General features: G+C 40.8%; 2 protein-coding genes across 2 annotated transcripts in view; both read right to left on the reverse strand.

Moving 5' to 3' along the window:
* LOC135487912 (uncharacterized) overlaps positions 1–3,222 on the reverse strand; it is a 144,356-nt gene extending 141,134 nt beyond the window's left edge. The window contains exon 1 of the mRNA XM_064772156.1: positions 3,107–3,222. The gene's annotated coding sequence lies outside the window, so the exon portion shown is untranslated. The remainder of the gene's footprint in view (positions 1–3,106) is intronic.
* Positions 3,223–11,476: 8,254 nt separating this feature from the next.
* Positions 11,477–16,461, reverse strand: LOC135487919 (uncharacterized). The gene is made up of 4 exons (XM_064772181.1): positions 16,330–16,461; positions 15,447–15,494; positions 14,403–14,513; positions 11,477–13,909 (listed from the first exon to the last, which is right to left on the reverse strand). Exons 1-4 carry the CDS (start codon positions 16,447–16,449, stop codon positions 13,796–13,798), a joined length of 393 nt encoding a protein of 130 aa, XP_064628251.1. The 5' UTR covers positions 16,450–16,461; the 3' UTR covers positions 11,477–13,795.
* Between the last annotated feature and the right edge of the window lie 33 nt (positions 16,462–16,494).

Genomic DNA, 16,494 nt, shown 5'->3' on the forward strand with positions numbered 1-16,494 from the left:
AATCATTTCGACCTACTGTGAGATGTGAGAGACCCCTATTAGCGGCTTTGTGCAAATTTATCTTGCCTGCCTAGCTGCTGCCTATATTTATTGTCCCTTTAATAAAGACTAAAAGGGAATGGAAACAAGATCAAGGACTTTAAGAAGATCATTTCAATTGGGGTCATCCTGAAGTTAACTGGCTTCTATGTACCCTTAATTTAAATTCAAGAGCTACACATGCGTTTTTGGAGCATCTGAGTGTTAAATTTGAAAAGTTAGAAGCAGTAAATTGCTTCTTTGCGTCAGGTGCTTTGAAAAAACATATCTCTCGGGCAAAAATTCGCCTAAATTTGCCACTGATAAGAGCAATCCTGGCTACAGGTACACTGTCTGATTGAAATTTCCTGTGTTGAGGATATCCGCTCAAAAGTTCTTGAATTGCTTCTTTTTCATTCAGAAACCGCCCGCCCAAAATCATGCCCACACTTCGCTTAAAAAATTCACTTCAAATCAATTCAATTCAGTTTTTCTTCTCCTTGCGAAACAAATTTAGGACGTGCGCTGTCACCCTTGACTGCTCATTGATGCCCATGACGAATCAGCAATTTACGCAGTTCAAGCATTCTTCAGTGGCACTTTTCCATTTAAATGGTAAAGGCTGGCAGATAGGAACATAAAGAAAGAAAATTTTTTTAAATGGGGGGGTCGAAGTTATATTTACGGTAACTTGAGAGGCCATCACATAGCTTTTAAATTTTCTATTGTCCAATTTTTTTTTATAACTCAAGCGCTCGATTTGATAACTTGAGTGCTCAACTCACAACTCAAGCACTTGACTTAATTTATCGAGTGCTCGTCTTGTAACTGGACCGCCCGACTTAGACCTCGAGTGCTCAACTTAAAAACTCTATTTGTTTTTTATTCGACTTGACTTCTTTGTTTTGAAGTCAAGCACTTGAGGTATTAAAATATTTTTTGGGCATTCAGAAATAAGAAATATGATGGTTTTTCCAAGCCACCTTAAAAGGTAAATGGATGAATTATAGCCCTGTTTTCACCTAACGTCGGTCACACAAGAAATTTTCAAAGCAGAATTTCTAAAACCAGCCTGGATCTTGTAGCGGCTCCTCTTCCAATAACATTGCTTGTTATTCGAGGCACTTTATTTAAAACAATGCCTCTGAGAGACAAAATGCAAGACTTGTGGTCAGGGGCTTGAGCGTGACTCTTGATCCAGAGTCACACTTGTCATATTTGGCAAATTCAATTTCCCGCTTGCACCTTGATCTTGATTTTCTGACGATTTTCTCCTCTATCCCGAATCCCAATAGTCCTTAGGTGCAATCACAACATAAAAAAATTGGTATCAGGACAATGCCCCCCCCCCGGCTAATTGCCCCCCCCCCCCCCCGACAATTCCCCCCTAGTAAAATTTCCCCCTGCAAAATTGCCCCAAATTTCATGAGATCGTCCTTTAATGAACTATAGATTTCATGGTGGTGAAAGATCAGTTTTTTTCACAACATGATTCAAGGAATCTTTGAGTTTCACCGAATCACGACCTGACTTTTGGCACTGATATAAGTTATTCATCATCACATCTTGATAGGTTGTCCAGATTTGAGGATCATATCCAGAAATAGTGGCTACCACGGGTATTTAGGGATTTTCCTGGTCATTTCATGGTTTTCCAGCTTTAGGTCATCCTGAACCTCATGGTTGCACTTTAAACGTGGCCATAGAGTATCTTGATAAAATGCAAAAACAACTTGGTAGTCAAGATGGCTTTTACATGTAGATGCGCTATGAAAAAATATAGAGGAACCTCATAACCTAGTGGTTAACACTGCTGGCTACCACGCAATAGAGCCGGGGTTCGATCCCGGGGAGAACCCAGGATTGTATTTCTGGATGAACCGGCGTGCCTTTCAAGGAACTAAAATTCCTATCTCTTCACAACACGTGCATTAAGGTATGAAATACTCGAGGGTCTGTCAGATGAGACCAAAAGCTGTGTTCCCTTGTACCGGAGTGTCTATGCCAGGGCAAGTAAAAGATCCCAAAAGGTGAACAGTAGCCTATAGTGGATACCATACCTCCGGCAAAAACCCAATAGGGTTACGACACCGGTATTGATATGATATGATATGATATATTTTCAGGGTTTTCTCTTTTTTATTACCTCTCCAAGCATCCACCTTGGCTCAACTGAATGAAAGGCAGACAACTAGGGTTGTAACTCGCCATAACATATCATCATAATATCACCAAAACTCTCTGGCTAACCCTCTGTCAACAATTAAATGTCCCACACTTTAGCATCAAAGAAATCATTTTTGGAAATCCAGGGCAATATGTTGCAATAGAACATATTAAACTTAACAAAAGAATATATAAACAAAACATAATTAAACAATACCCTACCAATTAAACTTTCAGCATCTTAAAACAGACAATATAACTTAAAATCAATATTGAAAAATGCCTCAATGCCTCAAAAATGGAGCAGAATTTGCCGAAAAATGGGCAAACTTTTTAAGAGTATCGAGGGGAAGACCAAGTCTCTTTTTGCAATTTCGCACTTTTGTACTTCTGCACTTTGCACACTGCACTTCAGAAAAAAGGAAAATATTGTAAAACAGAAATTGTCATTGAAATGTTCTTTGTGTAAAAAATATTCTTGTGAATTTTACAATAAGAATAACTAATTACAAAAAAACCCATATCATCTGTGACTCATAAAAGTTTACTCCTAAAACTTTTTTATAGCCCTGGCAGGCAACCAGTCAAGGAGAAGGAAAACTCTGATATAATACCTTGGAGTACAGCGGAACTTTAAAGATGCAGGGTGCAGACTCAATGATGCGTGGGAACTCCCCAATTCCCAACTTCCACAACCTTCTACATGTGTATAAAGAAGTAGAGCAAATTCCCACCCTTGAAACAGGCATCAAATTTGTTTTGAAAGAGTTCAAATAGGTTTAGGATTTCAAGTTCCAGCCAGCCCATGGCATTAAACATTGTACATATACACACCTTTAAATTAGCTATCAACTAAAATCCCTCAAAGCATATAAACTATGAAACATATCAGCCAAAGAAATGATTCTGAAAACCCACATACCTTTCTAAACGTTTCCTATAATGAATGTCTTTAAATTTCCTTAACCTGAAGGATCAGTGAAGAAAAATGTTGCTAGCTGGTGTGTTGGAACCTGCCGGTTATGCACTTCACTCCTGTGCACTGTATTGCAATAAAAATTGCATGACCACTTGTCATAAGCACAGCAAAGTTGCTGGGAGTAGGTTCAAGTCAATTTCATCCTCAATCATCGATATGTTGTACACTCATCCACAGCCAAGCATGCAACAGTAGACAAGTAATTCGAGTAAAGGTGCAGTGAAACAGACATCGAAGAGTATGAATTGATTTTAATCCACCAAACAATGTGAATATCTTGATAAATACACAAATTTGACATCTCCATACTGGTTATTCATATTGACAATACAGAACTGGGGTAATGCCTGTGTTTTCTTTCTAAAGGACCGGTGCTTCTTCATTCAAGAGAACCGGTTTGACAGGTTTAGTGCCAGCGGGGCGTGAAGGACCAAAACGAATACATGTATAATCTAATTGATGACGCATTATTAGTGGTTCAATATATCGAACTATCCTTGAGAGAGGACAGTCTGAGATTCCCTTGTGGTAGTTAGGTAAACTACAAAAAAATGTAGATTTGAACTTGACTCCTGGTATAACACTTTCAGGGAGGTGATTTTATCATTTTAATTCATGTCCACTAAAAAATACTGTTTCTGCCATTTCGAGTGTTTGTTAACTGACTCAAAAATCGATCCTTTAAAGGAGTTCGCCATTCGAAATTACTAATAGAGATCTTGTTCCTTCTTCTGCTATCAAATTCATTGTTATATCCCTGGTTGTGACTTCTCTGGAACACGCTGAAAAAGGGTCAAAGTGCCAAAAAGTACCTACCATTTTAAAAAATGGCCCAGGGCCATTGTGCTCACCTCATGTGGAGGAAAGATGGATAAAGAGCATGGTCTTGTGTCATGTAGTGTTAGGTTTGATGTAGGTCCAAGCAATTACAATTTCCCCAAAATGGCCAATTTACAGTACATTCGACCTCTGTGACCTTGAAAAGTAGGTCAAATCAAAGAAGACCCGGGTGACACATTGAATGGTTGTTAGAATTAGATGTACCTATGATATAAAATTGGTGCCAATCGGGCAAGTCATTACTAGGAATAATGGCATTTTGAAGAATTTAGGATTTGGCCCCCCTCCCTGGAGGCCAAACGGCAAATCAGATCGCACCAAACTTCGATACCTGAGATCACCTGACCAAGGGGTACATGTGTACTTAATTTGTGATCAATAGTCATTGCAGTGAAGAAACGTGCCATAGTTACGGCCTGACGGCGAATTTACGCCATTCGACCTCTGGGACCTTGACAAGAAGGTCAAATTAAAAACCTGTGTGACATATACTGTATGGTGGTTAGATGTACCCATGATATCAAATTGGTGGCAATCGGGCAAGAAGTTAAGGAATAATCACATTTTTAAGGCTTTTGGATTTTGCCCCCTGGTGGTCAAGTGGTGAATCATATTGGACCAAACTTCGGTCCCTGAGATCAGCTGACTAAGGGGTAAATGTGTACCAAATTTGGTATCAATAGTCATTGCAGTTTAGAAACGTGCCATCGTCACATCCTAACGGCCAATTTACACCATTTGACCTCTGTGACCTTGAAAAGGAGGTCAAATCAAAAACCCGGAGGATATATGATGCACCTTTGCTAGAAGTACCTACCATATTTTTTTCAAAATTTCCCGACTACTATTAAGGGAGATATTGCATATTTTCACTTTTAACGTTTGGCCCCCTGGTGGCCAAACCATGAAACAAATCGGACCGAAACTTGGTCTCCCAGGTGTCATTACATAAGGGTACATGTGTACCAAGTTTCAACTCAATAGCTCTAACAGTTACGAAACGTGCCCTGCTAACGGACGACGGACGACGACGACGACGACGACGACGACGACGACGACGACGACGACGACGACGACGACGACGACGACGACGACGACGACGACGACGACGACGACGACGGACGACGGACGCCACGGTATGGGATAAGCTCACCACTGCTAAAAAGTGCTGGCAGGCAAAGAGTTAATGTATTCTACACAGTGTACAAATCCAGACAAGGAGGTGCACTGCCCAAATCTACTTGCAGACTCGTACCCCTCTCTCAGAGAAACAACTCAATTGCCTGAGGGATAAGGTCAGGTGGCCGAAGACATATGAAAAGACTGATTGCTGCTGCGGGATGTCATTTGACTACCATCATAGCTGCAGCACACAGTTAATCATCATCATCATCATGATATTATCATTTCATCTACATGGGCTCTATTGGCCCTGAACAATGAAATATCCGGGTCATTTGTATCTCCTATACACAGTAGAACCTCTCTATTAAGGACACCCTCAGGACTGAAAAGTACTGTCCTTAATAGAGAGGTGTCCTGATTAGAGAGGTCAAATTGAATGGTAACAACCAATTTGGGACCAAAACTAGTGTCCTTAATAGAGAGGGTGTCCTTATTAGAGAGGTGTCTGTTAAGAGAGGTTCTACTGTACTCCTATATTTGGGATGTTTTTGTCTAAAAGGGTCATCATTTCGTTTGTGCGGATGTATCAAAATACATGAAGGGTAAATCAATGCAAATTTCCATTCAAGAACCATTAGACAGCAATGCAAATTAAATTTTTTGGTCTTTTTCTGGTATTCCATATTTTTTATCTTAACACCTTGGGTGCCTGCAGACGTACATCTATGTCTTTAACGCCCAACCGTTCGGTGCCTAATGACATAGATCAGAGGAGGGGTGGGGGGGGGGGGGTCCATCGACTGTGGCTATTATCTTTTTGAAACAAAATGGGGATTTTTATGAAAGGTCACACTTAAAACACCTGACAAATGTGTCCCGCCAGGTATACGGTAAAAAAAGCAACGGAAAAAAAGACAACGGAAAAAAGCCCAGTAAAAAACAGGCAAAAAACAGGCAAAAAAGGCAACGGAAAAAGACAACAGGTAAAAAAGCAACGGCAAAAAAGACAACGGGTAAAAAAAGCAACGGAAAAAAAGACAACTATCTAGGTAAAAAAGACAACGGGTAAAAAAGATGACTACTATCAAAGAGGACCCAATTAACTTTCACACTACAGCCAAATTAGTTGTACTGATTTACTAGTATTCAGTATTGCCTCATTTCCAGAGGAAGGGTTCCATCTTATTAGCCAACAAAGTGTCATTAAAGGGAGGAACATCATCGCTCTAGGGCTCTAGGCATGATAGGGCTGTCGGAGTGCCGGCTGTGCAGTGGAAACATCAGCGCCTGTCACCACACCTCCGAGGTCCCGTGTTCAATTCCCGGTCTGTCCGGCACTTTATGTCATAGAGTGGGTGGTTTCCTCTGTCGTATCCGGTTTCCTTCTTCATTGTACATGTACAAGTTTGCTTTACAATTGCCCAATATGATTTGAGAGATAATAATGTCCAATTTGACGCTCAGCTCTCAACTCAATATTTTTGATCATCGCTCTATTTGGCGAGTGTAGGCCCGTCCTTGGTCGAACACCATTTTGGTTGGAGAGATGCACCTGAGTTGGTCTGTACTCCTCTGACAAAATGAGAAGGGATGGATCAACAAATTGTCAGCAACATGTCTTTGATTGGGGCAGTCTCGCGTCGGAATATGAATTCTGCTTATTCCTGACGGTAAAGGCCTGTTTACACTAGCACTTTTTTCGGTGGTTTGCCACTCCAGTTTGCTATTTTTGCATAATTTGAAATTTCGCTTCAGCTGTAGTGGAAGCAAGCCTTTACAGTTTCACCGTGACAGTAGACTTGACAACAACTCTGACCTACGACGACTATGAAAACAAAGGGCACAATATTCAAATTGAATCAAAAGAACAAGAATTTGTTCTTTATTGTGGTTCTTTATTGCATATATTTATCAGTATTCTAGAAAATCAATGATACGAGACAAAACAATTTCAAAAGCGTCTACAGGGCCAGAGCTATCCACTAGTCTAGAGCAAACTGACGAAAAATAACCAAGATGACTCTGCTTGATGCCTTGTTAACCCTGAAACCATACGTTATCTAAATTTGGTTACGTTATGAGCGAAATATCTGGCCGGAAATATCTATGGTGATACCACTTGAATGATTTAAGCCCCGTGTTTTTTTAGTAAACACTTTTTAAAAGTAAAAACATCCTTCACAAAGAGTGAAGCCATGTTTAAAACAAAAAAACAGATCTTCACAAAACAGAGTGCGAAGACATGCAAGCACATTATGATCATAGGGTTTCAAGGTACCCCAAAAGAAAAAGCCCTCGGAACAAATTGTGTGACGAGTCCATTTTAAAGTCTTACTGTTACAGATCATCTGCTGTGATATTGATAATTAAAGCACACATGTATGTACATCAGGGTTTCAACGGAAATCCTTCACAATTGAGAGTGAAATATTTTTTAAAACAAAGAAACAAACTCTCACAAAAATGGTGTGAAGACAAGCACATGGTTACTGGGCTTCAATTTTAAAGTTACTCCAAACATGCCAAAAGGAAAAACCCTCAGAACAGGCTTGATGTCCATTTGTAAGTCTTTCGGATACACGGTTCATGATACACACTTATGCAAGACATAATCACATTATCAGTCACTGAGAATTGTCTGTTCTTACTCGTTGACGTATGAAATACGAATGCAATGTCAAATGCCACGAAAGAATTGAGCCATAGTTTTGATTTCACCAACGTAATCCAAGCAGAGGTTTTGTAGGTGGCGTTGTTGCTCGATGACTGCGTTGCGTGCTCTCTTTCTGGGTTGATTACCAACTGCATCTTGTGCGATTTGCATTCATTCTGCCAACTGGTACACGTATTACATATAACTGCAAAAAGTTCTTCGGGGCCATGGCAAAATTGCCATCCATAAACCAAAACTCAGCATTGGCAAGCGTTTGTAACTGTTCATCGGAACAAAAACAAATGATCTGTTGTTGCCATCGCGGTTGTCGAATAGCAGAAATCGGCGCTGAGCTTCACTATTTTCACATAGAGTTAATGCCCAGTCACCTTGAATAACCAAATCACGTATGTCGTTGGGCTCAACAGGGACGTTACGGGTTCGTTCATTGCGAATTGTCCTTGTGCACGTATCAGGTTGTGGCAGAAAAGCTTGAGCTGCATTTCCCAATCCTGCAGTGGCTCAGCGAGTATGTTTCCTGGTTTGTTGTCAGTTGTTGCAGCTAAACGTTTATTTGAGCCCTGGCTTTGGCTATCTCGATTAGTGGTCAGCTTCATGGTTGTGCTCGGAGATCACCAATAGGTCACCCATGGCATTCGACGATTTCAGCCTGCCTTTGCATCCGACGGCATGGCATGGCAAAATGAGTCGCATGTCGCTCCAAGCTTGGCAGGTTGAGACGGACTGGTTGTTCATTTCACTCTTGTCTGCCTTTTGTGAAATCTGAGTATATCAATTTCTTCTATTATGTCCTGGTGTCATTTTAGGCTGACCTTCTGTGCAACATGCGACTCACATTGCCATGGTGGTTCACAAATAATGATATGGAGTCTTCGTTTCAATTGAAAGTAAAATTCTTTGGGCATCTAATGCAAGACTCCAGACAATTATATCTTATCAAATTGTTTTACAAGGGGCAAAAAGTGGTGAAAGTGACTAAAAGAAGGCACCTCAAGGGATATATCATAAAACCCATGGGCACCCAAGGTGTTATATTCAACATAGATTTGTAAAAATGGCCAGGGCCATTGTGCTCACCTCATGTGGAGGAAAGATGGATAAAGAGCATGGTATTGTGTCATGTAGTGTTAGGTTTGATGTAGGTCCAAGCAATTACAATTTCCCCAAAATGGCCAATTTACAGTACATTCGACCTCTGTGACCTTGAAAAGTAGGTCAAATCAAAGAAGACCCTGGTGACACATTGAATGGTTGTTAGAATTAGATGTACCTATGATATAAAATTGGTGCCAATCGGGCAAGTCATTACTAGGAATAATGGCATTTTGAAGAATTTAGGATTTGGCCCCCTCCCTGGAGGCCAAACGGCAAATCAGATCGCACCAAACTTCGGTACCTGAGATCACCTGACCAAGGGGTACATGTGTACTTAATTTGTGATCAATAGTCATTGCAGTTAAGAAACGTGCCATAGTTACGGCCTGACGGCGAATTTATGCCATTTGACCTCTGTGACCTTGACAAGAAGGTCAAATTAAAAACCCGTGTGACATATACTGTATGGTGGTTAGATGTACCCATGATATCAAATTGGTGGCAATCGGGCAAGAAGTTAAGGAATAATCACATTTTTAAGGTTTTTGGATTTTGCCCCCTGGTGGTCAAGTGGTGAATCATATTGGGCCAAACTTCGGTTCCTGAGATCACCTGACTAAGGGGCAATTGTGTACCAAATTTGGTGTCAATAGTCATTGCAGTTTAGAAACGTGCCATCGTTACATCCTAACGGCCAATTTACACCATTTGACCTCTGTGACCTTGAAAAGGAGGTCAAATCAAAAACCCAGAGGATATATGATGCACCTTTGCTAGAAGTACCTACCATATTTTTTTCAAAATTTCCCGACTACTATTAAGGGAGATATTGCATATTTTTACTTTTAACGTTTGGCCCCCTGGTGGCCAAACCATGAAACGAATCGGACCAAAACTTGGTCTCCAAGGTGTCATTACATAAGGGTACATGTGTACCAAGTTTCAACTCAATAGCTCTAACAGTTACGAAACGTGCCCTGCTAACGGACGACGGACGACGACGGACGACGCCGACGACGACGACGACGACGACGACGACGGACGACGGACGCCACGGTATGGGATAAGCTCACCTCTGCTAAGAGGTGAGCTAAAAAGGTGACCAGTAAGATATCTGATCATTTTACATATTTAGCCCTCCAGATCCATCGGATTTCTATGAAATTTTGGATGATAAATTTTCTGTGTTAACCAATCAAAGCTTTAAAAAGATAGGAATGTAGTTTGACGCGTGCCACATCAGTCTGTCCACAACAACCGCCATCATCTGCCATCAAATATCCATCAAATTAGAATTGAGAGATGAAAACAGCATTCAATGCCTGGCTCCTATTGATAAAAACTCATGAACCATATCTAGCTCAGGATGGAATGAATTGTTGCTATTGTCTGCCCCTAAAACTTACCTTGGAAAATGGAAAGAATGGACTCTACCACAGGCCACTTGACAGCACCCTTGAGAGTGTCTTCTGCCCTTCTGATATCAGAGGGGCTACAGGGGAAGAGATTAGGGAGACGTGATTCCATGCTAAGTCAGACGATTCTCTTCAAGAATCAATTCGAAGTGTCTTCTGCTTCATTTCTCACGTCAACTTACCGGCAGTGAATGTCAATCCTAAAGTCTCCTCCTTTCACCGCTGACCCAATAGGGCGGGAAATCCGTCAGACGCACACACATAAACGGGTGGCCAATGGAATTGCTTGACACAAAGTAATTGAATGACCGCCTGAATTGATATTGCCAACCTCGCTTTAAGATCAGCTTACCCTTTTTCTATACAACACGCACAGTGCATTTGTGTCAGGTCAGCATCCCTGGAACCGCCTAAGCAATAACCGTTATGACTCATTGAAGACCTGGTCTTCCATCACCTACGATGGCTTTCAGCGCGTGTCTCGTGCGACACCCACGAGTGTAATGTCAGTGTTGTCGCCATATAGACGCGTGGGAAAGGAAGGGAATGCACGAAGACTACCAATAATGTCGTAACAGCCGTTCTGACGGCCGACCAGGGGGGAGTTTATGGGCGGTGAAGTATTGATTATACGCACAATGACGGTAGATCGGCATGTCATTTCTGGGTTTATATCCACACAATTGGAAACTTAACAAAATCTTTGAGGCTGGAGACTTGATTAGTGTTCCAGCTAGAGAGATTGAGCAGGCGCGGCACCTATTCCCAATTTTCTCTAAAGGCCCTGCCTCTCTTCATCAGTGGCCGAAGGAGCCCCAAAGAAGGGGCATGCATATCCGTGTCCATGGAGATGTTTTAAAGCCCCTTTATACTGCAGGTAGGCACTGACAGTTCAAATCACACCTCTTTCAGCTCTATTGTTTCAAAATTGGGGCTTTTAGAAAAGACGCAGCTGTTCCTATTATCCCGGGGTGTAAGCTCGTAAATCATGCTACGGTGACACGGATATGAGGGGGAAATTGATTCTGCGGGTGTGAAGGCCAAAACTCCCTGCATTGGCGACAACTTGCATAATGTTGATCCTTGCCTGACTGTAGAGTGTGACCCTGTGATTGGTTTTTATAGCACATCAGACGAAACCGAAAATAAACAACCAACAATTGATGAAAATAGTAATAAGATTTATACATTAAATATGACGTACATGTACATGTACAATGTACAAACCAGTCAGTGTATCAAACATATACAGCGACTGGTATAACTTATAAATAGATTTAGATTTAGGACACAACAGACTCTTCCTTACTGATCTGTGTACAATACTTAAATTATAGGCAACAGCTAAGTAGGTCAGATTAAGTTACTCACAACTGCAGATAGGTGTCTCTGCCATCTCACAGTACATTGGCACTGTTTGTGTAAGATAAGAAGTAGTTTTATTTATTAGGTCAATCCAAGACCCAGTCCCCAAGTGTGCATATTAGTCACCTAGAGAAAACCAATTTGACCGCCTAGCTCTTGCCTATAGCTTGTCCCCCTTTAAAGACGAAAGGGATGAAATTCTGGACATTTTTGAAAAGACAATGATGATAAATATGGGTAGGAATCATGGTTGCAGTAAGGAAAATAGTAGATATGAATACATGCAGTTTGACTTCATTTCAGTTACTACATGTGATTAATGAAAACAATAGAATTTCTCCCAGCAGGGGGACACACCCTGGAGAATGAATCCCCCAGATTGCTGAGAATCTTATTAGGCCTTCCAACCTAATACCGAGCAGACTGACCTCGATAGTGCTTCTTGAGGCATGGGAGAATGGCTACCTCACAAGAAAAACATCCAAAATGTGTGCTGTTGGTAAATTGTCTAAAATACACTGTGTTCATCTGATACATGGACAATATGACATTATGCATGCGAGGTAAATTAACCTGTGGGGCATGCACAAATTCAATCCACACATGTTTTCCAATTTGTTAGTTTTCTATAGGACAAACCAGCAGTGTGTTTTTCAACCTTGGAAAAACTTTTCAAATGTTGTTGCAATCTTGACATAATCACCTTTAGAAATACATTACACTTGCAAGCACTGGCTTCGCATAACCAGATATTGTAAACTGTAAAATATTCTCAAAGCTTAAAGTTTGGTAAATTGGCTTACTTGGCCGTTGACTAAATATCCCATTTGCTACCAAAATTTACTGGCAAATGCATTACAGGTAACATTCTCACACATATTTTTATGTCAGTCGTACAAAATTTGAAATTGAATTTGAAATTTTTTCAATAGGTAAATACACAACGAATACAAATCCAAGATTGCTGATGCATACACTATACCGGTACTCAAGAATTAACAAAGAGCAGTCTTTATCAATTCTCGAAATATGGTATACAGTATTGTAGTAGCTCAATTTTCATCACAAACATGTAGTTATTTCTGGTTTACTGTACAGAAAGCATTGTTTATTTCTATTTACTTGTGGCACAAGAAAGTACAATTTTAACAAACAACACAGGCCTTTAATAAGAAGTTAGAGACAGGAGCGTAGGGGCGTATGAATGAATCAAATAATTTACATAATATTTTATTCAACTGTATGAAAAAAGTGGCACCTCCCTTAGCGAACACCTCTCTATTAAGGACACTAGTTCTGGTCCCAAATTGATTGTTTCCATTCAATTTGACCTCTCTAATCAGGACAGCATTTGTCAGTCCTGAGGGTGTCCTTAATAGAGAGGTTCTACTGTACATTGAAGGATTCTCTGAGAAACTACAAACCGGTAATTTGATACACCGGTGTTAATAGCATTCCCAGGGCTCCTTTATTAGAATAGACGCTTAGGCCAGGTATAGATTTTAAATTGTTTCTTGTCCAACCTATTCTCGAAATCGGGATGAAAGGACATTTTTTTGGAACTGCCGGTAGACAGGATATCCACTAAACAAAACCTACCAGATTGAATGAAATCCCCTGAATCGTGATTTAAAATCATCAGGATCGAGGAGAATCATACCCATATAACGGCAGAGCTGTCAGCATGCAGCACATGTGTAATCTGACTCAAAAAGTAAATATAGTGGTGGAAAAATGTAAAACGAAAATTATTTTCAGACAGTGGCCAAAATCGAGGAGGGCTGGACAAGAAGCATTTTTTTATTTTTACCTGGCCTAAAGGCATGCAGAAAAGTTAATAAGCATCTCCTGATGAAAGGGTTCAAGGAAGACTTCCTCCATCTTTAATTTTCCAAGTAAAAATCGGAATGAAAAATGTTCACTGATACAGCAGGACATCAGTGAATATGGCTTCAAGTATGATGCATTTCACTGATACAGCAGAACATCAGTGAATATGGCTTCAAGTATGATGCATTTCACTGATACAGCAGGACATCAGTGAATATGGCTTCAAGTATGATGCATTTCACTGATACAGCAGGACATCAGTGAATATGGCTTCAAGTATGATGCATTTCACTGATACAGCAGGACATCAGTGAATATGGCTTCAAGTATGACGCAAAGTCCAATAAAATACACAAACCATGTCTTGCTCTTGGGAAGATCTCCTTTTCGAATGAAAATAACCTGAAAATGAAACGATAAAAATTAACTTTCGTGTTATGAAAATGATGTAACGGTAATACTAATAGGCAACAGAAAAACAAAGGGTTACACTTTTGATCTTGAATAACCATTAAAGTATAAATATAATTATTACTAAATTACTGCATGTAGCAGGGATCTTCAAAAAAAATTTTGTCAGATCTTGTCACCAGCAAGTTATTGCACAGAAGCTGTTTACCAGTACATTTTCCTGGCACTTCTGCACCCAAGCAGGTTTTATCAGTGTCTTCGAAGTTCGGTTTTTCCCTTTTTTCCACACACAACAAGCAGAATTTGTCATGAGCGTGATGCCTCCCTCTATAAAGCAAAGATGACACAATAATAGGTTCTTCCTATACGCCATATCGTGAAAAAATACCAAATTAACATTTGACTTCAATTTTCAATTGTTTTCAATAAATTAAGTTGGTAGTTTCCAATGAACTCCAACACCACAATGAAACACAGCACTTACCATTAGTACTTCTATCACCACAAAGCCAATCAAGCTTATGCCGAGCATGAAGTACAATCCTCCATTTTGACGAAGCTGGGCACCTCGGACTATACTTAGGATGATGCTCAACTGGAAAAGAGAAAGACATCTAAATAAAACAACAAATTCCATTGCATACTTTCACTGCAGCAGGGCTTGAGATGAGTGTCTTTCAAAGCATGAAACTTGGCCCATGACCCTCAATTTTGTAACCCTTAACTTGAAAAAACTAGTATTCTCCGCTCAAAATTTCATTGGTCAGGGACTAAACTATATTATATTTGACACAATGTAGACTTCACTTAGTTTTGCCAGATTGGCAAAAAATTCTGCATGGGTGAACTGATTGAGAAAGAAAAATTCCCAACTGCATGAATCTGTCTGCTGGGTGCTCACTTTTTTCCCAGGTTGCAGGTGTCAAGATGGAAAAATGAATTCATCTGGATGCAGTGCCCAGGCAAAACGGATAGTGGAGAACTTAGCTAATATAGGACTGAGATTTCGTGAAAATTTGGTTGTTTAATTCTCCATCACTGGTCTAGCTCGAGCCGTTTCACAGTACTCAGTTCATTCAGTCTGTTTCAGTGGGAGACATCTCTCAAGGGTTGGTATTTCATTGACATTGTGAATGGGAAAAACTATCAATCTGACAAGGCAAGCTCTCACAAATCTTTCAATGCTCCCTCTGCTGTAAAAGGAGTCGTGCGGCATGTAGTCATCAAGGAAAAAGACTCCATTTTGGACTTCAAACTTTAGTGAAAGGCCCAAGTGGCGACTTTGTTGTCACAACAATGGCATTTTAGAGAGGCAACGTCAACCATGACGGTATCCACAGCTGGCACACTTGGTCAGACATCAATGCATACCTCTACATCTCTTGTGACATGTGTGACGACACTCAACAAAAGTCCCGGAAATGTCTTAGAAATGCCTAACTTGGATATATCACAACAATGCCAAGATTCAAGACATTTGACAGTCATTTGGTTACAAACTCTGAGTATGAATCAGTGAAATACTTACACCAACCATAAAACCTGTAAGGACCACAAAACCGATTTGAAGCAGTTTCTGAAAAATATAGAATGTTGGGAATTTGTTAACAACACATTAGTGTAGGCCAATCTGGTGAATCAGGTATACTGATAATCAATGTTTGGGCAATGACCAGTCATCAGACTCAAATGCATTTCACCTGGATCAAAGGGTCACAGTCGATTATGATTACGATGTTGTCCCAAGTATTTTCATCTTACATGTCTTAGCTTTAGGCTTTCTGATGTGTTCCGAGTCAGTGTGCACATTTGTTTTGTTTGGGATCTGGTTGGTCGTTGAAACTGGCGAAGACAACATTCGAAAGTAAGTCGGCCGGCAGGTAACAACAATCGTATTTGTATGTCTTGACACAGCATCATGGCGCCTGCATGGACCATGCTATGAGTAGACGACCTACAAAACATCCCTGTAACACATTTTTTGCAAGGCCAAATGCATTACACATCATCAGAAGAGACTCTCCCCCGGGTTGCGGACGACCAACAACAATGTCAAATGCATGAATGTGACACGCCACCCCCCCCCCCCAACAGGGCTGCTGCACCACACCATTGTCAAAGACCATGTCGTGCACTTAACCCCGCCAACCCCCCCCAGCCCGGGGTGCCGATGTAGAAGTTTAAAATGTCCTGGGATAGAATGTCCGGGAAACAATGGATTATATTATGCGCTTTAATCTCTGAGCTATTGGCGGTCATGGCCTCTATAGAACCAGATAGCGGAATACAATAGGGCCGGACACTTTTCCAGGGGGACATTTTCTTCTTTTACACCGGTGGCCCTGTGGCTGTGCTGTCCGGGGACAGTACTTCTCCCACTTGACTTATCTGCTTATCAATGGTCCACTTACAGCTCTTGGAGTCTGACCGCTGTCATGGTACAGAGCATCATCTGAAGGGCCAGCAGAGGGCGAAGATGGTACAGAACTTTTGTTCCCTCCCGAGAGCAACCCAGTTTTGTCATCTGCCATCTTGAAATCACGTGAAAGATATCTCAACCTCGTACCCAAGAAAAA

The sequence above is a fragment of the Lineus longissimus genome, chromosome 1 (assembly GCF_910592395.1).
Source record: "Lineus longissimus chromosome 1, tnLinLong1.2, whole genome shotgun sequence".
Classification (NCBI taxonomy): domain Eukaryota; kingdom Metazoa; phylum Nemertea; class Pilidiophora; order Heteronemertea; family Lineidae; genus Lineus; species Lineus longissimus.

Bases quoted from the DNA above. Each gene is read 5' to 3' on its own strand.
- LOC135487919 (XM_064772181.1), bottom strand. From the start codon at position 16,449: ATGGCAGATGACAAAACTGGGTTGCTCTCGGGAGGGAACAAAAGTTCT. The intron at 15,495-16,329 runs GTAAGTGGACCA...TATATTTTTCAG, and splicing joins GCGGTCAGACTCCAAGAGCT to AAACTGCTTCAAATCGGTTT. The intron at 14,514-15,446 runs GTAAGTATTTCA...TCTCTTTTCCAG, and splicing joins TTACAGGTTTTATGGTTGGT to TTGAGCATCATCCTAAGTAT.